Source organism: Oryctolagus cuniculus, chromosome 15 (genome assembly GCF_964237555.1).
Source record: "Oryctolagus cuniculus chromosome 15, mOryCun1.1, whole genome shotgun sequence".
Classification (NCBI taxonomy): domain Eukaryota; kingdom Metazoa; phylum Chordata; class Mammalia; order Lagomorpha; family Leporidae; genus Oryctolagus; species Oryctolagus cuniculus.
In genome coordinates, this window is record NC_091446.1 from 11,264,217 (window position 1) to 11,287,131 (window position 22,915).

The 22,915-nt window shown below is 58.5% G+C and overlaps 1 protein-coding gene across 4 annotated transcripts in view; it reads right to left on the minus strand.

Annotated features, from left to right (window-relative positions):
• Window positions 1-22,915, minus strand: part of GRK5 (G protein-coupled receptor kinase 5) — a 208,261-nt gene that overhangs the window by 23,614 nt on the left and 161,732 nt on the right. For all 4 annotated transcript variants that reach the window (XM_051824219.2, XM_051824222.2, XM_051824221.2 and 1 more), the window contains 2 exons: window positions 6,403-6,503; window positions 3,620-3,712 (listed from right to left, as the gene is read on the minus strand). In XM_051824219.2, the coding sequence (XP_051680179.1) occupies window positions 3,620-3,712; window positions 6,403-6,503 (194 nt within the window). The remainder of the gene's footprint in view (window positions 1-3,619; window positions 3,713-6,402; window positions 6,504-22,915) is intronic.

The following is a 22,915-nucleotide window of genomic DNA, read 5'->3' on the forward strand; positions in this document are numbered from 1 at the left end:
AAAGATTTAATTATTTATTCGAAAGGCAGTTACAGGGAGAGGGAGAAAGAGAGAGCGAGAGATCTATCTACTGGTTTACTCCCTAAATGGCCGGGGCTGGGCCAGGCTGAAGTTAGGAGCCAGGAACTCCACCCAGGTCTCCCACGTGGGTGGCAGGGACCTAAGTACTTGGACCATCTTGTGTTGCTTTCCCTAGCACATTGGCAGGGTGCTGGCTTGGAAGTGGAGCAGCCAGGACTGGAACAGGACCCCATACAGGATGCCCACACTGCAGGTGGCGGCTTACCCTGCTGCACATCAACACTGGCCCTGAGACAGGGCTTCGATGGTCTCGGAGTGAGTGGACAGCTGTCCAGTTGCAGCAGAGGGCTGCATGGTACAGATTTCTGAGCCCACTTGCTGGGCTATGAACAGCCAGCCTCAAAAGTCAGGTGGGCTCCTGGCTCTCAGGGACTATTCCTGAAGGCATCATCTCAAGTGTTCCGCCCAGGGTAGAGATTGGGGCAAAACCGAATTGAGCCAAAGAATTGGATCATCTGGAGGACTGATGAGCCGCGGCAGCCCAGTGGAACGGGCCTGGGGAGGGTTGGGGTTTCCCTGCACATCACATCTCCAGCCCCAGGGCTGTCTCTGCGGCAGCCCCCAAACCCCAGCACTCTCGGGCACTCCCGTCTGGGAGTCTTTCCTCTCTTTCAGGGTGTCTACTTAGGAAGAGGGGTCCGGTGCCCACCGGAAGCACAGAGCAGGACTCCCCTCTGCCTGACGCACAGGAGCAGCCCGGTGGCCGTGGAGAAAACCTGCCATGTGCTTGCACCGTCATGCGGCCTGGGGCGGCCTTCCTCCCAGCCGCCCCGAGACCACATGAAGGCGCCCAGGGCCTGACAGTTTACGATACGTGGGGAACAGGCAGCCAGGCGAGCGACCGCAGGGCTGCTCTGCTGGGGCGAGGAGTGTCATACGAGTTCCCCGGAATTTCTTGGTTAACCGTGGGAGGGAAAAAAATCCCTTTAATATTTCAACAGGGCAGTACTGGTAGGCCACGACCTTGTTTGCAAAAGGAAAAACATGGGAGGAAGGCAGGGTGCTGCTAGTCGTCGGAGCACGCCTAGGCCTGGGTCCTGCCCTCCTGGCTCCCAAAACTTAACGCCGTTAGGAGGCAGAACTCCTAACTTCTTTACAGTTAGCACACAGATTTAAAAAAACAAATGTGTTTTTCCATTTCATGGGCTTGGGGCAGACGAGTACAATGAAAGCCTGTGGTCACAGCCTGAGGATTCCATGGGCATCAGCGCACCAGGGAGGGCCAAGGGCCACGGGCTTGAGAGGAGGGCCAGCCCTCTGGGGCCCTGGCTGTGTGGCCCGGGCCCAACTCACCACCCTCTCTGAGTCTCACACCTTCATCAAATGGTGATAATGAGAAGCCGCAGGCACCCAGCTGAGGGCTCTGGGAGCCGCCGCTGCTGTGATGTTGCATGTCCTTATTCCAACTCTGGAATAAAGCACGTGGCCCCTTCTGTGGTCTCCAGGAAAACGAGGTCCACTGCCCCAGCTGCCCTGCACGTGGCCGCCTCAGGAGGTGGGGCTGCCACGGTCCTCACTCTGCAGATGGCCATGCGTGGGCTTCAACAAGTGAAACGAGTTGTCCTGGTGGCTGGGAAGCGGTGGACTGGCCCTGGGGTCCTGGCGCACGTGGCTGCTCTGGGAAGCCGTGTGTCACACAGCTCAGCCTGACTCCATCCCCACCACTGTGCTGCCCGCAGGAAGGGCAACTGCTCCTTCCAGGAGAGAACAAGATGGGGTGCTGACGAGGGTGCCGAGGATGCGACACCTAGAGTCGGCTGTCTACCTCCTGGGGCTGAGTGGCCTGTCTCCTCCAGCTGTGATGCTCTTGTCTCCCCCTCACTGCAAGTCCACAGGGCAGGCACAACTGTCCCCAGCAGCACAACGGGGTGGAGAGGCGACAGGCCTGAGCCCCCTCCTTGGGAAGACTCAGACCCAGACTGGGGGTGGCGGGGCCCTCGGCAGGACATCTGGGTGGACGTTTCACTTCCTGCTTTGGCTCTATTATAGCCATGATGGGCAGGTACATGGGGGCCAGTGGTGGTCAGTAGCCCACCAAGCATGCCATCCACGGAGCAGTGCGTCGTCCCCACCTGTCAGCAGGCAGAGAAACGGCCCACCCAAAGGCTGCAGGGTGGGGCAAGATTGGGGCCCGAGGGGGCGCCTGTCCTATGGCTTCCTGAGTGTCTGCAGGAGACCTGATCCATAGTGGTGTGACGCACAGGTAGACAGCAGCTGGACAGCTCCGGGCTACGTGATCAGTGCTCCCAGACAGCCATGAGACCAGCACTCCTGGGCTTTGGAAGAGAAGCTTCCACCCGTCTACCAACTCACCAAGCACAGAGGTAGCCCAGGCATCGCCCTGCTTGGCACATCCTGGAATGTTCCAAGTATGCAGAGCACTACGTGGGGCCAGCCCAGGTCCCCCAAGGCCACACTCCGGCTTACCATTTAAGAATTCTCTCAGGCTATAGTCAGGTGCCATGGTGATGAGGCACCTGCATCCTGGATTATGTCTCTGCTTCCTTGTCAGTCACGGTGAGGCCACTAACGCTGGGCCAAGTCACAGCCATGCACGGGAGAACACTTTGAAGGGAATAAGGTGGCAGGGGTGGGTGTCTGGCGCAGTGGTTTAGGCACAGGCTGGGACGCCTGCAGCCCATATGTGAGCGCCTGGGTTGAGCCTTGGCTCTGCTCTTTCTTCCAGCTTCCTGCCCTCGCAGACCCTGGAAGGCAGCACCGCTGGCTCGGGATGTTGGATCCCTGCTACCCATGTGGAAGGTCCAGATTGAGTTCCCAGCTCCTGGGCTTGGCCTGGCCCAGTTTCAGACATGGTGGGTATCAGGGGAGTGAACTAGCAGATAGGAGATCTTTATCTGTCTACCTCTGTCTCTCAAATACATAATTTTTAACAGAGAGAACAAAGTAGCAAATAACACGGGAACAGACACCATCAGAGAGAGGAAGATGCAGATGAGGGGCCGTGGCTCGCTCATGGGGCAGGAAGCACAAGAACCAGGGTGCTGAAGCTGAGGGGAAGCAGCAGGGCCCCGGCAGGTGCAGGGTAGGGGTGCTGTTTCGCAGGGCAGAGTAAGAGTCCCTCAGCTTAACAGCCAGGAGCTTGTGGATGCCAAAATCCTGCTACGAGGAATCCCTGTGGATGTTCTTGCAAAGACGTGTAAGGAGTAAGGATTTATGAGCAAAGCTCTTCGTTATTTACGGTAAGGTTACATAAAAAAAAAACTGAGCACAAGGTCAGTGTCCATCCACAGGGCAGTGGGTGAACAAAGGGAGTGTGACTACATCAAAGAATACGGTAGTGCTCATCGGCCGGCAGAAAATCCCAGACGGGAGCCAGGTTGTAAAAGCGCATGCACCTGCTGAGCGCCAAGCTTGTGCACGGGCTCTTACAACCAGAGCTTGGAGGAGGACGGCTCAGCTTCTCCCGCCCCCGGTCCAGGGGTCTGAGAGGGTCTGAGGGTGAATTCTGGAACGAAGGGTCTCCCTCCGCCCTGCCCTGCCCCGCCTTCCCCCTTCGCCCGGGCTGCGGCACGCTCACCTTTCCAGCCACTTCCACTGCAGGAAGCGGTCGAAGTACATGCTGTCCAGGTACTCGTGGAACGGCTCTCCGCTCAGGTAGTCGTGAACAGACCTGGCTCGGAGGGAACAGAGGGACGAGTGCGTCACAGTCGCCCTTTGAAGCAGAAGGGCCCGGCTATAGGCAGCCGTCACTGCCCGGCCGGGTGCATTCCCGGCTTTCGGAAATGCAAACCATGGGGGCTCGGGACAGCTGCCAAGCCACGGCACCTGGCACCACGGCCCCTACCCACCGGGGTCTCAAACCGGTTGATCCTGCACATGTGTACTGAGCACCTGTCATGTGCTGGGCACTGTTCGAGGCCCTGGGATACAGCAGAGAGTGGGTGACACTGAGCTGGGAACACAAACAGGAAATCCCAAAGGTTTGGGAAGCCCTCCTGGAGATGCCGCATCGTGAACTGGGCTTCAGTGTGGTCTCTGTGAGGAAGGGGAGTCTGGGAAAGCTGAGAACAGATGCAGAGCTGGTGGGGGAGAGGGCGCAGAGTGGGCACCTGCCCCTCAGGGCCCGAGCTTTGGACCTGGTCCAGGCCAGTGAAGCTATTGGGCTGTTTCCCTGTGTGTAGCAGAGTTTGCTGGTCACTGTCTATGGGCCAGGTGCCAGGGTGGATTCCTGTGTCTCTTAGGCCACCAGGGCAGGGCCTGGCAAGGGTTGCACCTGGCTGGAGGCAGGGATGGGCACCTTCCCTTTAAAAAGTGGGGCTGGTGTTGCGGGGTTGATGGGTTAAGCTACCGCCTGAAATGCCGGCATCCCATAAAGGCACTGGTTCGAGTCCCGGCTGTTCCACTTCCAATCCAGCTCCCTGGTAACATCCCTGGAAAGCAGTGGAAGATGGCCCAGGTGCTTGAGTCCCTGCCATGCATGTAGGGGACCCAGATGGAGTTCCTGGCTCTTGGATTCAGCCTGGCCCAGCCCCAGCCATGGCAGTCATTTGGGGAGTGAACAGTGGATGAAAGATCTCTCTCTCTCTCTCTGTTTCTGTGATTCTGTCTTTCAAATAAATGAATGAATCTTTTTTTACAAAAAGGAAAAGTGCCCATGCTGACCAACCTGCCCAGGCATTGGGCCTTAGGGTGGGTAGGGGACCATGGCAGGGTAGGGGCACTGAGTTTGTGTCCTGCCAAACTTGAAAATGGGCCAGTGTGGGAGGCCAGGAAGGTCATTTCTTCAGGGTCAGGGTCGCCAGCTAGGACCCCACCCACCAGCAGACCTAACCCTGGCTAGCTCCAAGACACTAGCTCTGCCCGTGGCTCCCTGGCACCAACACAGGGCTGGGTGCAGGGTGGTCCTGGGGTGGGATGCTGACCCGGCCAGCGCTGGTGTGCTTGAGTGGGCTCCACGGGAGCCAGGTCTGGCTATCTGTTCACCCCAGGATTTCCAGCACCTGGTGCTGTGCTGGTATGTATAGCAGTACTCAGTGTCTGCGGTGCTAGGTAACAGTGCACAGGAAGCCTCCAGACTCCTCCAGCTGGGTGGAATGATCCGGTTCTGGATGGCCCTAGGAGAGTGTGTGTGTGTGTGTGTGTGTGTCTGTCAGCCAACAGCAGGGGTGTGCATTGGGGGGCAGTGTGTGTGCTCCTAGGTGTTCACATCTTTGGAGTGTGTGCAGATCCTGCTCTGGTTGGTGGCAGTGGTGAGGGCTGGAGTCTTGGGGAAGATTTCCCGACCACCCCAGCATGGTCAAAACTTCGCACAATCATCTGTCTCACGCCCGGAGAGCCACTTGCTTCCACCATCCCTAGGAGCAGGTGTTTCCTCTGGACTTGGAGCCCCAATAGCTTTTTCCCTTTGAGTAGTAATTCCCCTTATCCACAGGGGATACGTTTCAAGGTCACTCCAAACACTACCTACACTGTTCTTCCTGTGCAAACACACACACACCCATGATAGTGTAACTTAAGAATTAGAGAGAGTGGGGCCGGCATTGTGGCAAAATGGGTAAAGCCACCACCCGCGGCTTGGGATAGCAGTGGAGGATGGCTCAAGTGCTTGGGCCCCTGCACCCCCATGGGAGACCAGGAAGAAACTCCTGGCTCCTGGCTCTGAATTGATGCAGCTCTAGCCATTGCGGCCATTTGGAGAGTGAACCAACGGAAGGAAGACCTCTCTCTGTGTCTTTCTCTCACTGTCTGTAAACTCTACCTGTCAAAAAAAAAAAAAAAAAAAAAAAGCCGCCACCTGCTACACCAGCATCTCATATGGGTGCCAGTTTGAGTCCCAGCTGCTATGCTTCCAATCCATCTCCCTGTTAACATGCCGGGGAGAGCGGCAGAAGATGGCCCGAGTGCTTGGGCCCCTGCCCCCATGTAGGAGCCCTGGAGGAAGCTCCTGGCTCCAGGCTTTGGCCTGGCCCAGCCCTGGTTGTTGCAGCCATTTGGGGAGTGAACCATCAGTCTCTCCCTCTCTCTCTGTAACTATGACTTTCAAATAAATAAATAAATCTAAAAAAAAAAAAAAAAGAATTAGACAAGGTAAGATATGGACAGCAACAACTAATAACAGAGTATAACAATTATAACGATGTACTTCCATATTGTTATTTATTTCTGGGATATTCCATGTTTTATTTTTGGGCGGAGGTTGAGTGTGGGAAAGCTGTGGATGGAGAGAGCTGAGTGGCCTGGCCGGGCCCTTGGCACGGAAGTCCTGTTCTGGCTGCCAGGTGCAGGGCCAGGGCCAGCCCCTCCCCTGGGGCCTGACACCCCCACCCAGGCACAGCGGTGGGGCTGGGCAGGAGCACTCACCGTGCACAGGCTGAGAAGAGCTCTTTGCAGGGCCTCTGCAGCAGCTGCTCTTCCGTCTGGGAGACCAGGTCTCGGCCAACTTGGGCGATGAAGACTGGGGACTGGAAGGAGGAAGGAAAGAGGGGCGGTCAGTGAAGGCGAGCAGCAGGGCGGCCTGGGCTGCCTGGACAGTGCCCCAGGGACCGGGGAGGTGGTTGGGCTGGGAGATGCAGAACAGGCCCAGACTGCAGGCTCTGCCACCCACAGGTTGTGTGAGCCCAGGGAGGCCCTGTGGCTGCACTGAGCCTCACACCGCATGCACCTGCGTAACGGCCATCCTGCGGCCTGGGCCTGTGGTCAGCAGCATGCGAGCTCAGCAGCGGGACCCCCTGCTTGGTGACGGCCTTGGCCTCTCTTGAGCCCGTGTCCTCTGAGGGTTATGCCCAGCCTTGAGGTTCAGGTGCAAACAGGTTTGGAGTGGGCAAAAAAGACAACAGCAAGTGCAGGGTGGCTCAGCTTGGAGGGAGCTGCACGGGCTGGCTCGCAGCGCTGGGGCCTGTGTCTCAGCCTCACTGTTAGCAGGAAGACCATCGGGAATCAAGTTTTTCCCAGAACGAATCCATGAAAACTTCCAGCGAAGCACTGGCCCACGTCCTGGCTTGCGGGACCAGGTGTGAAATCAACATTGCCACTGTCATTTCACTCTCCTCGGGCTGGCCTGAGTGGTCCATATTTCTGCCTCTTCCCCAGGAGCGGCGGCCCCTCCCACCCCGGGAAGGCGCCCAGCCCAGGGTCCTGTCCATCCCATTCCCACCCCCACCATTCCCAGGGGCTGAATCACCAACGGGGCTTCCAGGTGGATTCTTAATAAATGACAGGGATAATTGGGAAAATTGCTGGGAGTAGGCTCACACACGGGAGCATGGCGACATCTTTCTCTCCAGGGGACGCTGAAACCTGCAAGGCCTGCCTCCCTCCCAGCAGCTGAACTCTGACCCAGGGCCTGGCTGCTGGCTCTGCTCACTCCACTGGGTGGGGTCGCGGAGCTGGCGCACCCCTGCCGAGGGAAGTCAGTGGCTCCTTTCCGTGCCCAAATGCCTGCCTTCCTCCCAGGCCCCAGGCGATGCAGTTCACCCCTGCCCCGGGTGAACTCCTCCTTAGCAGGGCCTCAGAGGCTGCAGCCCCTTGCAGGGTGGCCTCAGGAGTGGACACAGCTGCTGCGAGGGCCACTGCTAGCTCCGCTCGCTTGCACCAGGGCAGAGGGGCACGCTGCCCCGGAACTGGCCACCCCCTCCCACCTTCTGTCCCCCTCCCCACCCCGAAGCCTCTGGCAGGAGATGCAGAAGAGCAGCGCCTGCAGTGCCGGCCTCTGCAGCAACGGCCGCGGCGCTGGCAGAAGAGATGCTCAGCACGGTGGGAGGAGCCAGGGCCGAGGGGCAGGAGCCGGAGCTGAGCCCCAAGCTCCGACGTGGGCTGTTTGTGCCCCCGTCTCCTCTGCTTGAATAACGGAGCTGCACCACACACAGAGGCCAAGGTCCCTGTGAGACTTGGGAACTGAGGGGCGGGTGTGCTTGAGGATTCAGGGGAAACTGGCGGAATTCTGGCTGCTGACACTCATGGGAACCACCGACTCTGAGCCCCCTCAATCCAAGCTCAGCACAAACCACCGGCCACGGCAGCTCTGCTCCGGCGAGGAGAGAGTGGAGGGCCCGGTGCAGGCCCGGAGCGGGTGCTTGCCCTCATGTATCAGTTTGAGAGAGGCTGGGATGGGCTGTGCCAGGATACGACCTTGAACCTGGTGTGGGTCGGTAAGGACCAAGCAGAGAGGTGGGGTGTTGCGGGAGGCAAATTCCCCACTTGCCTGCCCCCAGGCGCCCCCAGCGTTACCAGGGCTCTGCCTTCATTTCCACCCAGGGAGTCCCCACCCCCACCATAGGCCCAGCCTGGCATTGGCGTGGGGTAGGGGGTGGGGCTTAGAGGGTGAAGCCAGTGTAATTCTTGACCCCAGAGTGCTTCCTCTCCTAATAGGAGAGTTCTTGCACTTCTTACTACACACGGTCATGTGTAAAAGGGGCCAGGCAGAATTCAGGGGCTCTCACACCATTTTAGCAGCAAAGTTTTCTCCTTATCCAAATGAAATTTGTCTATAGACCCAATATTTAAAACCAATAAAATAATAGAATTGGCAACGAAGGTTTATATATTTACATATATTCATATATATATATGAATGCCGATGGCTAACTCTGGCCAGACACTGTGCTAAAAACACCTCCTGCAAGTTATTTCATTTATTCTTCATGATGGCTCTACGAGGCAGGTATTGTTAAGATGCCCATTTCGCAGATGAGGAAACTGAGGTTCAAAAGGGTTAAGCAACGTTTCCAAGGCCACCCAGCCAATACGTGGCAGAGGAGTTTGAGTCCAGGCTGGGGGACTCTCAAGTAAGATCTGGTTGGAGGCGGAGGGGCTGTCTGGCCCCCAGACACCCCCCTCACCTCACACCCCCCTTGCTGGAGATCCCCAAGGTGTGACCTTAGCCCCTGACGCAGCCCGGGACAGCGAGCTCCAGTGCTCAGTGAGTGCAGAGATCATTAGGGGCTGTCAGCAAAGCCCCTCACCCCCACCACCACCACCTGCAGGCAAGACGCCTCCCTTCTCAGCGGATGGCGGGGCTGGCTAGGGTCCAGAGGGGACTGCCGAGTTCTGCAGTCATAGCACGCTCATCCCAGGGAGCTGGCTGCTCCCAGCCAAGCCTAACAGAGGAGGTAATGAGTGGGTAATAATGCCTTTGCTTTAGCCACCATTGGTTTAAACTCAGTCTCTGGCTTGACATGAAGCGATTAAGTGATTCCAACCAAACCCCCTTTCATGTGGCTCCAGGGACTGGTGCCCTTGCCAAGAAGTAGGAATAAGAAGCTGTTGGCCAGGGTAAGTCTGGAACCAAAACCAAACCCGCCAGGAGGGTGAGGGGTGAGCAGCTGCTCTCTCTGCGTCTGTGGAACCGGAGGTGTCGGGCGCTTCCCCTCCAGCTCAGGGAGGGGGGCCGATGGCAAAGGCAGAGCCATACGGAGGCACTACACAGCCTGAAGTGCCATCTGAGCACCGTGCAAGGAAAAGGACTCCGGCGAGCTCGGGGGGCTCTGGAGTTCGGAGCGACCCTGGCTGGCACCTGTGGTCCATCGCCAGGTCTCTAAAGGCAACACGATTCCAGGCATGCCAGCTCCCTCCAGGATGCGAACCCCCCTGGTCTCGGGCCTAGAGGGAGTCAGGGGAAGGGAGCAGTGAGGGCTACAGGCCAGGGCGGGGAGGCAGCACAGGGGCCACGGCTCTCCATGCCTGTAGTGTGTAACCAGAAGGAGATCCCAGGGGGAGGGCCTCGAGGCACTGAGGCATCTGCAGGGGTGCGGAGGTCGGCAGGGAGGGGCAGGGGTGTCGTGGTAGAATCTGGTCTGGATCCCTGCTTTCTCTCTGCCACTGCCTCGTGGCCCAGACTCTTTCTCTGCCTTTCCTGATGCTGATGCCACAGGTTCTGGGGGACCAGCGGCTCCCAGAGTTGTGGACCAGATCAAAGCTTTTGAGGCAGGTTTTTCAGGCCCCACAGTGCACCAAGAGAAGTCCTTCAGGCCACTCCGAGGGTAAGCAGGGCAGGGCCCTGACCGTGCCCTCCCTCGCATCCTCATCTCCTGCATCCTCCTCTGCGCGTGACCCCAGACCTCAGCAAGCCAGCCAGGCCAGGCCTTGCGTGTCCACTCCATTGCCTCTGTCCAGGCATGGTGTGGGAGCGGGGTACGGATCCAATGTGGGGAGCCGAGGGACCCCTGCACAGGACACGAGAGTGCTAGGGCCATGTTTGTACTGCAGAGGGTTTAGGGTGGATATGCGCTTAGTTTGGGGTGACTTGCTGGCTAAGGGAGATTGCCCACAGAAAGTGGTCCCCTCCCCAGCACCATGCCCCCAGGCACAGCCACTGCTCAGCACTTCACCACTCCCCATCACAACGGCGGCCTCACAAGAGCCTTTGTGCTCGATCCAAAGCTGGAACAACCAGTGTGTTCCAGGCATTGAGGTGGGCTGGGGTTGGGGGCGAGACAGGGGAGGGAGGCCTGGGCAGGTCGCCCCCCACACCTACAGCCTCTGTCCTCAGTGACCTCACAGAGAAGGGTACAAGCCCAAGGGCTGGTTGCACCCCCACCCCAGCTCTGCCTCCACCCATGCAACCAAGGTCAGTGAGGGGTCAGACCATGACATGGTGCTATGGAGTCCCTACACCACTGTCCGTCGAGCACAGCCCACACTGGAGATGCCCATGGGTGGATCAGCCTCCAGTCCTCAAAGAGTTAGGGAGGCCAGATGCGCACACCTGGAATGGTGATCAAGTGATCAGTCCCGGCCCTCGCACCAAGAGCCGAAGGGAAATCCGAGATGGGATGGAGCTCTGGAGAGAGGGGAGACACAGGCGGGGAGGGGCTGCATGGCAGAGGCGTGGGTGCGACCCAGAGTGAGCAGGACTCATCCAGACCATGGAAAACACGCAGGACCAGCTGGCAGCGTGGCTGCCATCTCAAGAGGCTGACCCCTCCGGGCAGCCACAGACTGCTGAGCCATCCGTCCCAAGGATGAACCTTGAAGGCTGCTTCCTGCCCTCGGCTGCCTTGGTAGCTGCACCTGCTCCCTCCGGGACCCTGCTGTCTCCCCCTGCTCCATGAATGACTGGCAGGAGGAAGGGTCGTCACCTCCTGCATCTGTGAGAAGCTCCAGATGTCCGAGGCCCTTAGTTCTGAAGCATCTCCTGGCATCAGCTCTCGTTTCGAAACGTCAGACGGGAAATGAGATCAGTGCTATGTGGCTGGCGTCCTTCGAGGCTCCCAGGGCTGGAGTGTGACTACAGGGCCATGAGAGACTCTGCAGGACCTCTGGGCCACCCATGGAGACTTCTGGAAACACATGCTCTACACTCGCACAGAGACTCAGGACCCAAGGTGGATAGGAGGAGCGAGAGATCAGAGGGGGCTCCCCATTTGGACCCTGTGGGGCTCAGTGCCTCCAACCTACTCACAGCACAGGTGGGGGCCTCACAAGCAGGGCCCCTCCAGGCCACACTGCAGGCACTGCAGACCGGGGCGCTGACCTGAGCCTGTGAACTCTCGACCAGGCATCCTGAGCCAGCTCTTGGAGAAGACCCCAGTCAAAACCAGCTTGTCCCCATTTCACAGAGAGGGGACACACACACCCAGCAGTCTTGGCCCAACCTGCTCCTGCTGACCACCCCGCCTCACTGCCCTGGTGTCAGGAACCCTCTTCTCTTGCTGGGGCCACTCGGTAGGCCCCTCACAGTCCCCTGCCACCACTCACTCTTGGATTGTCACAACAGCCCCCAAAAGGGTTTCCTGTACCAAACAGCACCAGAGGTCCCACTGCCCACAGGACAGAGTCCAGTGCCGTCTTGGACCTGGCCTCACACACCTTTCTGCACCTGCTGCCCTCTGTTCCCTGGGCTCTGGCCTTACCCTGGCTGTCCACGGCTGGAGCTTTGCTCTCCTGCCCAATCACGTCCAGTCCCCACAGCATTCAGGGCCTAATTCTAACACAGCTGCATCCAAGATGATCCCTGGAGCAGGCAGAATCAGCCACCCCTCCACCCCCGCCCCCAGTGCTGATCATGGTCAGTATCAGCATGGCCGTTCTTCAGCCAGGTCTAAGGTTGTCTTGTTTAATCCCCTCAAGGTGGGTTTGATGATTATTGTCCCCATTTTATAGATGCAGATAAAGTCTCAGAAGCCAAGGAACCTGCCCAAGGTCATGCAGCTGGCCTGGGAGCAAAGACAGGGCTCAAACCCAGGCAATCTGACCAAGTGAGCCTCATCCTGCACACCACGGTGTCCCACAAAGTGGTCATGTTCTCTCCTGGGCAGCGTGCAGAGGACATGACTTCTGCCTTAATGAGCAAGCCATATTTGGAAGCTCATGGGAGCTGGACAAGGAGACGCCATGAACACTGTGTGTTTTGAGAAACGCTGATTGTATAGTGCTGTTGTGTGTCACACACACACACACACACACACACAGGCTAACTTCCAACACACATCTCCCTTCCACACACAAACAGCCCTTTAGAAGCCTGGCGCTCATTAGCAGTGGCTCATTGTGGACAGAAGGTCAGCCCGGGAGGGCACCGGCTCTGTCTCCAGACACAAGCACTCAGGGCTTAATGATGTGTATATTTTCCTATGTGGGCTGCTGACATCCCCATGTAAACCATCTGCACTTTCCCACCGTGGGCACCCTGGGATTGCAGGGAGAGCCAGGCAGGAGACAGCAAGACTCTGCGAGCAAGGGTTCCGGGGCTCCCTTCCTTCCAGCCAAGGGGACACCTTGGCCCACCCTGGCAGGGAGGGGGCACCCTCATCTCTCCTCTGGGATGGGAACGGGGCAAGGGCACTCCCACAACTGTACTCTGACCGCCCCTTGCCCCTTCCTGAGGGGATCTGCATCAGTTTTGGGAAGCCTGGTCATGTGGGGGGGCGGGCAGGGAGGGGAATCGCCCTCCAGCAGGAGCCAGGGCTGGCGGCGGATGTGGGCGCCTGGCAGAGCAGCTGGCCCAATGGGCAGTGGACCCGAGCCCAGGCTGGCGTGTGCTGGGCCCTCTGTGTGGGTTCTGCCATCCATACACACTTGTTCTCCAGAACAGTGCTGCAAGGTGGGACTCATGGTTCCAGAGCCACAGCTGTGGAGACCGAGCCCCGGGAGACGTGTGAAGGGCAGGGTTATTGTTTCGCTCCCATTTCTCCAGAACGGAGCACAGAGCACGTGTGCAGTGAGTATTGCGGGAATGCACATGGACGGAACAACAGTGGAGCCAAGGTTCAAATCCAGGCCTGTGTGGCTCCAAACCCTGTCATCGTCCCACTCCACTTAGGGAAATGAATGGATGATATTTCTGGCATGTGTGGGTGCTCAACATACTTAAGTAAATGTGTGTGGGGTACAGACATGTTCAAGGCACAGACCAGGAAAGTAGGCATGAGGGGTCCAGCAGAAGCACCTTCAGGGCCAGCTGGTCTACCTCCTGCTTTGGTGACAAGCTGGGCCAATCAGAGCTCTTCTTAGTTGGATGTGGGGAGGGATCAGTGCCCAACTTAGGCAGAATCTGTAGGTTGGAGGTGTGGGGGCTTCTGGCTGGGGGGAACCTGGAACTGTCCTTGGTTCCAGGGGTCTCCCAGCCCAGGTACCACTGTGTCTCATTGAGAGAAGCCCTCCTCCCCATCTTTCCAACAACCTCCCCCCTTCATGTGAGCAACTGGGAGAAGAGTCTGCCGCTGGCCCCCATGAATCCAGACCAACTCATCAGCAGGGCACTGGGCCAGGGGTCTAAGGATCCCCCCAGTATCGTCTGAGTGGCCAGCAGCTCCCTCACCTCACTTTTCTCTCCCTACCCTGAAGTTGGCTGACCAGCTCCAGGGACAGGAACTGGGGTGGAGAAAGCAGGAGGTGAGGGGGAAAATGGGGGCTCGTTCCAGTCCCATCTCCTGGCTTGCAAAGAAGCACGCATGTGCAGCCAGAGCCAGAGCTCAGAGGAGAAAGTTTGCTGACGGGCAGCCGCAGGAGCGTTTCCTCCCCGCAGGGTTGATTTAGGGTCTGGCCGACAGGAAGAACAAGCGCCACGCATCCACCTTTCTAATCAAACCCTTTGGAGCTGCACGCCCTCGTGTGTGTCTGGAGCGGTTCTGCTGCCGCCCAAACCGGGCGGGAGGCAGAGTCCACGGGCTCCAAACAAGAACAGACCAGAGGCGAAGGCAGGGCTGGATTTCCCGGGTCACGGGAGGAAGTAAATCAGGCTCGCTTGCCGGCCAAGTGCTTGGGGGGGCTGCTGCTGCGTCAGCTCTGCTGTCAGCGCCTCGCAGTGCCGGCAGGAGCGCTCCCAGCTCCCCGCTGCAGGGTGCGCATGGCCAGCCCAGGGGACAGGCTGTGAGGCCCCCGCTCCGGGCCAGATGCAGGTCCTGGTCAGGAACATGGCCAGACAGGCAGCTGGTGGCTGGGGGCCCTTGGGGTGGAAGCTGGAAAGACGACAAGTTCCTTGCTCCCAGGTGACTCGCTGTGCCTCTACGTCCTAGGGCGGTGGTGCTGACCACTCCCCATGGAGGTGGGCACGGTCGCCAGGATTACCAGGAAGCGTGGGCGGCGTCAGCTTCAGGGTGCTGCAGCTACAGAAGCTGGGGTACGCGGAGAGGGCGGGTGAAGGAACTTGGAGGCTCCAGTAATAAGCCGTGATTGCTCTCATTCAGAGGATTCCTTTGCATATATAACATTCTCTTCTTTTTCTCACTGAGGACACTCGCCAAGTGCCTTAAGCCGCTGTCTTCAGTCTCAAAAGGCCTTCCCTCAGTCACTTCCTGCCTCCAGGTCTTCCAGAAGCCGGTACCTGATCTGCCATCAGTGTCTGTCCTTGCAGAGCCCAAGTCCCCTCTGGACAGGATGTGGCAGGTGTGGAAGGGGAGGAGCGAGGCCCTGGCTCAGCCCGGAGGTGACCCTCTGTCCTGGTAAGGCCCAGAGTTCTGCCACTACGCAGACACAGGGCTGCTACTCAAGCTAGCCCTCGGGGTGAGCACCTCTGCGCCCCATTGGTGAGAACCCTGCAGAGAGCCGGTCACTGCGCCAGGCCAGAGGGCTGGAGTCAGAGGAGGGTGGCCACTGGGGCTGGGCAGGAAGCTTCTCCGACTGTGGCCCAAGCTGACTGAGTCCATCAGCCCCACAGGTCCCCCAGGTCCATTCCGTGCTCAGATCAAATGCTCTCCCAGGGACCTCACAGATCAATTTAATTGGCCAATGGCAGGAGTCCCAGGCTAGTGAGGACTGCGGGCAGCCCAGTGTGGGAAGAACCGCTCATGGAATTCGCCTCATCACACACAGGTGGCTCCGTGGCTGAGGCGAGCTTGACCCCAGTCTGCAGGCTGAAGCGCCAGGCCTCCCATCCTTTGAGTCCTGACGTTTGCACTCTGGGAAGTCTGCCAAGGGGACTGGGGCCCCAAAGGAATTCATGTTTGCTTTAGACCGAAAGTGACACTTATCTGGACAACTTCCAGACAGTGGCTCGTGGGTATCAGCAACTGAGTGAGGGGAGCTAGGGGCACAGGGCAGGCCCGGCCCCTCTAGCCTTGCTGCCCTGGCCAGCCGGGTCCCCAGGCGGCTCCCCACCACCAAGTGGAGAAACAGCCAGGGCCTGTCACGAAGGGAAGAGCAGACTGGTGTAAAGACCTCGACCCACACTTCCTCTGATGTTCCAGTGGCTTTGTAGAAAGCAGGCTGAAGGCGTCCTGGGGGCAGGCAGCCAGAGAGAGCGTCTTTTAAACACAGGCAGAATTGCAGCAGGGGCCCCAGGAGCTGGGCAGCTTTAATGAGAACGCAGGAAAACCCACCGCGACCCTGACCCGGACCGCGACCCTTTACATCAAAAGCAGGAGACGCTAATTAAGAAAACACCATGTGCCCAGACGTGGACTGGGGCTGGCTGAGCTCTGTCAATTTGGTGGTCCCCGTTCATGACCTGCGGGCCCCAAGTATGTGGACGGAGAAGATGTGCTGTTTGCACAGGCTTGCACACAGGGGCTCGCAGGCCCACGGCAACTGTGCAGGCAGAAGCAGGCGCTGTCCTGGCAAGTGTCACATCTAGCTAGCTCTGCTCTGGGCTGTCACAACCTCGTGCAGGTAATGCATGTGGACCCCAGTCCCTAGAGGCTGGGGTGCAGAATGCTCAGGGCAGGGAGGGTGCTAATTCTAAGGCCATGGCCAGCCAACCATCTATTCCGGAACACCGGCTGCCCTTCTGGTCCACAGCGCCTACGCTGGCTGCCGCCTGAAATGGTTTTTGCTTTTCCTCCAGTGACAATTCCATCCCATGGAGCTTGGGAAGGAAGGGGAGGCAGGAATCTCCTAAGATCCCTCGAATTCAACCAAACCCCCCCCCCCCAACATGCAATGTCACTTCTCTGCTCACGACCCATGGAGGGGGAGGGCTACGCAGGAAGTCGGCTGGGCACAGGCACCGCCTGCCGCCCAGGGCAGGGCTGGGGGCAGGGGTGCCTGCAGGAGGCCGGCAGCTGGCTCCTCTCTCTCCGGAACTCCAGAGACAGGAGTTCTGGGCAGGAAATGCTGTGCACACACAGAATGGGGTCAGCAGCACGGCCGGCTCCTCCAGCATCAAAGCCCCATCCACTTTGCAACCTGGAAGGTCACAAGAGAGGAAAAAGGGTCCACAGGCCTGGCCAGTGCGGGGGGTGGGGGGGAGGCCCTGGCCGGCACATCAGCCTCCAGGATGTCTGGAGGAGGCAAATGAGGTCAGGGTGTGGACAGAGACAGGTTGGGGAGGGCTGTGTGTGTCTGTGTAAGGAATAATTACACAGTCGTTCAAAATGTCCCCCATCAGAGTCCCTGGTTTGATTCTTGGCTTCAGCTCCCAATCCCAGCTTCTTGCTGGTATGAACCCTGGGAGGCAGAAGGTGAAGGCTCGGGTGACTGGGTTCCTGCCATTCACGTGGGCAACCTGGGTTAACTTCCCAGCTCCCACTCTCAGCCCTGCCTAGCACTGGCCATTGCTGGCATCTGGGGAGTGAACCGGTGAATGGAAGCTTTTTCTGTCTCTCAAAGGAAAAAAAAAAAAAAGCCTAAGGAGACGGGAGCGTGAGAACCTGCTACCCACACAGCGCTGAGTAGAAGCTGAGGCCCAGGTTTGGGCAATCTCCCCCTTAACAAGGGCAAACTTCCCTGTCTTGCTCTATCCTTGTTTCCAGGGGAAAGAGAAGGGCTGTGCTGCTGGAGGGTCGGCCCAGAGGTCAGTGTCCTGCCTGTGACCTTTGGCAAGACCTGGGCCCCAAGAGCACCTGTGAGGGGCACCCCAGCCTCCCGCAGCAGAGGGTTGAGCCAGCTCATGTCAGGAGCCTGCCAAACCCAGCTGCCCATCTCCAGTGACCAGGAAGAACCTCAGAAGGCCCTTTCAGAGGGACCCTCTGCCACGTTTGTGCCTCCCCTGGAACCCACTGATGCTTCCTAGAAAAACCACATGGGCACTGGGAGCCACCTATGGGCCACAGTCACTGGAGTGGGGCAGGCCTGTCATGGAGACCTGGCACTGCTGCTCATGGGCCCAACGAAACTGAGCCACAGCTCTTGGGAGCCCACTTGGGCCCTGGCTGCGCCATTCTAGACCAGCCTCTTCTTTCAAAACTCAGTTGCTTGATATGTAAAATGGGTACAGTAACATTCATCTTGGAGAGTGGCTAGGAAGATCCATGAGCACCTGTGTGGGCAGCCAGTGTGGTGCTGGCTGTGGAGGGGCTCAAAGGCTGGGTGGGGACTGTCGTCCCGTCCGCAGATGAGAGGTGCGAGGTTCTGCAAGACCAGGCCTGGCCCTGAGCTCCCCAACAGGCAGTGAGGTTTTGCTCTCAGGAAGGCCGGGTCTGGGCTGGATGGGCTCTGGAATCGATTCCTCTGTTCCCGTCTATATGGAGTTCCCCAGAGAACCAAGGCCTTCTTAGATAGCTAAGGCAAGCTAAAATGTGTCATCCAGAAACAACGAACCAAAATGAAGTCTGAATCTCATCCAAATTAAAAACCTTTGTGCTTCAAAGGACACGATGAAGAAAGTGAAAAAACCGCCCAGAGACTGGGGGAAAGCATGTGCAACACTTTGATAAGGGGTTGGCTCTAGGACACAGAACTCTCACCACGCAGTGCTGGAAAGACGAAGCAACCCGATTTAAAAATGGGCAAAGGGCTTGAACGTTTTTCAAAGAATGGCCAAGAAACACAGGAGAAAATGTCTAAATGCTACTAGTCATTAGGGAAATGCAAGTGAAAATCGCACCCAGATAACAAGCCACACCTACCGGGACGGATAAAGTAAAAGACAGAAAATTGCAAGTGTTGACAAGGATGTAGAGAAAGGGGATGCCTCAGACGCTTAGGGTGTAGTACTCAGAGAAACAGCCATTACATGACTGAATACACACCCAGGACGACAGAAACCTGTGCTTATAAGAAACGTGTGCATCGTGGTCATGGCAGCATTAGTCATCACAGCCAAAAGGAGAGCCCACCCATGTGTCCACGCTCTGACGACAAGATAAATACACGTGGTGTCCCCATTCGGTCACAAAAAGGAGCGAAGCGCCATGCCACACGGAGCATGGACCCAAGAACACTGGGGCCAGAGGCCACCCACAGCAGTGCTCCATTTACACAATACATCCACGACAGACCTACGGACCCAAAGTAGACTACTGGTCGCCAGGACTGAAAGGGGCACAATTGGAGACTGCCGACTGGCATGGAATTCCGACTGGCATGGGTGATAACATGCCCAAGAATCAGGCTGTGGTGTTGGTTACGTAACTGAATATGTCCAAAGTCACTGAACTGTACACTTTAAAAAGGTGAATTTTATGGTTGTGAAGTTGAACTCAATAAAGACAGTATTTTAAAATAAAGCTAGGGGCCAGTGTTGTGGTGCAGGGGTTCAGACTGCTGCCTGCTATGCCGGCATCCTGTAGAGCCCAGCTTGGAGTCCCAGCTGCTCCACTTCCAATCCTATTCATGTACCTGAGAAAGCAGCAGAGGATGGCCCAAGTGGTTGGGCCCCTGCAACCACATGGGAGACCCAGATGAAAGGTTCTCCCTCTCTCTCTCCCTATTCCTCCCTCCCTCTCTCTGTGACTCTGCCTTTCAAATGAATAAATGAAGTCTGTAGTGATGGGTGATAGGTAACACTGCTTGTTTCGGTGACCACTTGTTCTAAGGAATACTCCCTGGTCTACCCTAGCTCAGAGTGACCCTCCCCTGCCCTGAACACTTGTCAGCTGCATCGCTTCTGGTCTGCAGGGACCCAAAGGTGGGCTGTCCAGATCTTGACAGGGCCAGCACACACATCTGAATGGACTGTGAGGCTCTCTGGCCAGCTTCTCGGAGCTGACAGACCCGAGATTGACTACAAGACGCCATGCTTGTGGCTGTGTGGCCAGTCCCAGGCACCAGCCTGCTGTGGTTCCTGCTTAAGAGCTGAGGGGTGAGAATGCAGCAGGAGCTTCCTCACCCAACACCCCCCCCCCCCCCATCCCTCCTGGCCAAAGACTGCAAGAGGAAGTGACATGTGATGCGTCCGGGTCAAAGCAGGAAGTGACGTGTGTAGCTCCCAGGTCAAGGTGGTACAGAGCTCCTGCGTCCCCTTCTTCCCGCCTTTCCCCTTCAGTGGTGACCACAAGATGATGTGTTCAAGATGCTGGAATCCCAGGAGCCGCAGGATCCCCGAGGCACCCATGGAGAAGCACCCAGGAGAACTGGAGACCGCGCATGAGGAAGAAGGCTTGCTGTGAGAGGCCCCTGAGCCTGGGGCCCGGTTTGCTGTGGTGCTCCCCTTCGCCACCCCGACCAGGGCATTGCCTCTGAATGGACAGCCTCTGGTGAGGACCCTGGGCCCCTCTCGGCCTCTCACTGCTCCACAGCCTGGAGACCCGCAGGCCTCATTCAACAGCGGACTTTGAAAGCACAGAGGCGGGAGGGGACAGGTGAATGACAGCACTGGCACTGCTGTCCCATGCGCACCTGCTATGTGCTTGCCGGTTTTCCCTGTGACCCACACTGCCTGTCTCTCCCACCTGGAAGTTGAGGAACCCGAGGCACTGAGGCTGTGCAGCTAAAAGAGGCCACCCTGGCTTTGGACCCAGGTCTGTGATCCTAAAGGCCCCCCCCCCCCCCGACACCTGCTTCTCACTGAGCTCTGTGTCTCCTTCCCATGTGGTCTCCAGCAACTTTCAGCCCCATCCAAAGCCCCCGGTGGCTGGTACCCTGCAGCAGCCCCCAAAGTAAAGCTGGCTGTGGGTGGGCAGTGTCCAGGGAATGGGCTTTGCCTCTAGGGATGGACGCTTCCAGTAAGGGTAGGAAGGGTGGGAGAATGCAGCTGTGGCCCAAGCAGCGACGTCGAGTGGGGACTTTCCCTCCAGACAGCAGCAAATCACGTCAGACCCCGTGGGAGATCCAGCCAGGGATGGTTCCCCAGAGAGAGGAGAGGCGCCCACGAGGGGAGCTTCCCAGGCATCCTCTCGTCATTTCACTCAAGCGGACTCACACTGATTGAGAGCTGGGTGTCAGCGAGGGCTGGCACAGGCAACGCACCAAGAAGGCAGAGCACATCTTCCCTGTGCAGTGAGTTACAGCCCCGTCTCTGCAGAGTATGGAAGCGGCTCCCAAGGGGCACAGCGACGACCCGTCTCCTGTGCCATCTCTCCTTCCTGGGGACTTCCCCACCCACTCAGAGGCTCAAGACAGAGAGTCACCGGGGACTCCACTCGCCTCTCATACACCCCACACCTGGATGTCACCCGGCTTCTTGGGAGCCATCATGCACATTGTGGGGTGCTCAGCACCCCCAGCCTCTGTCTATTAGATGTTAGCCGCACCCCTTCCCCATGTTGCCAATTACAAGTAGCTCCAGACATTGCCACATGTTCCCTCCCTGGAGGGCAAAATGCCCCAGACGAGAGCCAGGACTCAGCTCTGCCCGGGAACGGTCCTCCTCCTTCCCCTGCTCCCGTCTCTGCTCCTGCTCTCGGGTCTCTCAGATCTGACTCAGCCGCACCTCCTGAAAGCCTTCCCGGCTGCAGAGCTGGGTGAAGCGTCTCTGGGGCCCTCTGCTTGCCAGGGCACAGGTCTGCCATCTCCCGTCCCACTGCATAAACGGTGTGTGTGTGTGTGTGTGTGTGTGTGGTCTGCGTTCTGCAGCAGGCTCCTCAAGAGCCCACCTCAGGCACAGAGGGGCGGCCACAGAACACAAAATGGACAGGCAGGGGTGCCCACCAGGAACGGACCCCAGAGGCTGTTTCTCATGGAGCCCCACAAATGATCCGTGTCCCATGGCCTGTGTAATGCCTGGAAAACTCTGCTTAGAGCGGAGATACGTGAGCAGCATCTTGAGGTAGGATCTGTGGCGAGGAGGGGTCTGGGCTGGGGGCTCTGGGAGTTGTCTGAAGGCCTCAGAGTCATTGCTGGGGTCTTAGCCCCTCCCCCTGCTGCACCTGGGCCTCTGCAGTACTGGGAAGTAAAACAGTCTCCTGGGCAAGCTACTATGGGCAGGGCCGGGAGGGCACTGCAAAACTTACTGTTGGAAAGCAGTCAACCCAAGGGACGACCCAAGGGACAGCCAGCCCCAGGCCCCTGGGCCGTAGCATATGGTGTGCCTCACATTTCAGAAATGGAGGTGAACTTAAGGAAAAACTGTTGGCTGGTGCAGAGACACTGGTAAAAGCATCTGGACTGATGGGACCCTGGGCCTCCACCCCTCCAGGAGGTGCTTTCGGACACTAACAGGCCCACATCTGGCCCTGGGCAAGAGCAGCCATAGAGGGCGGCTGCGTTTGCCCAGGGCTATGCGATGCCCACTTTGGGGCCAGCCTGCTTTGCTGCTGGAGGCATTTTACGCATTTTAATCCTGTCACTTGTGTAGGGTGCAGAAGGCCTTGGGCATCTCAGTGCACACAGAGAGCCGCATCTGATTGTGATGGAAGGAGAGATGCAGCCGCAGAGGCAGGGAGAAGCTGCAGGAGGCGAGTGTTTGGAGCCACAGGCCCCGATGGGGGCCTGCGGTACTGGGTATGAGGCGGGCCTCGCTGTTATGGAGGTGGCCACAGCTCACAGAGGGTGTGGGGAAGAGGACACCTCCTGAGGCGGGGCGAGAGGTGTGGGAGGGGCCGGGACACTGCTGGCCAGGACCGCCCCTGGAGGCTGTGGTGATAGTCCACAGGTGACTGCCCTGTGGTGACAGTCCACAGTGACTACCCTGTGGTGACAGTCCATGGGTGACTACCCTGTGGTGACAGTCCACGGGTGACTGCCCTGTGGTGACAGGCCACGGGTGACAGCTGCCACAAGCAGCTCCTTCCAGGCAGTGCGATGGCCGCAGCGACCTGGGTCCTGAGCGGCCGGAAGCCACCACGGGTCTCCAGGGCATGGGATGTGTCATGTGTTGCTCTCACCTCAGGCTCAGTGCCTCCCCTGGGGGGTCTGGTACGGAGGTCCCGTGAGGGAGCAGGGAGCCGAGTGGGTAGAACACGACGTGGGCTGGGGACACGCTGCTCTGGCACAGCAGGTAGGGAGGAGCAGGCCCTTGAGAACCCGGGCTCTGGGGCCCCCCACATGGCGCCATGCCCCTCCCCTGCCCGGTTCCCTCAGCCCCCGGCACACTGGGATATACTTTGGAAACCTCTGGTTCTTTCGTGTGTGCTGCTGACTGCTGCAGCCCTGGGCGGTGTGCTCTGCGGACAAAGCTTGCCACCCCCGCCCCTGCCCCCCACACCAGCCTCACACCACACCCCTGCCCCCCACACCAGCCTCGCACCCCCACCCCTGCCCCCCACACCAGCCTCGCACCCCCACCCCTGCCCCCCACACCAGCCTCGCACCACACCCCTGCCCCTCCACACCAGCCTCGCACCCCCACCCCTGCCCCCCACACCAGCTTTGCACCCCCGCCCCTGCCCCAGCCTTGCAC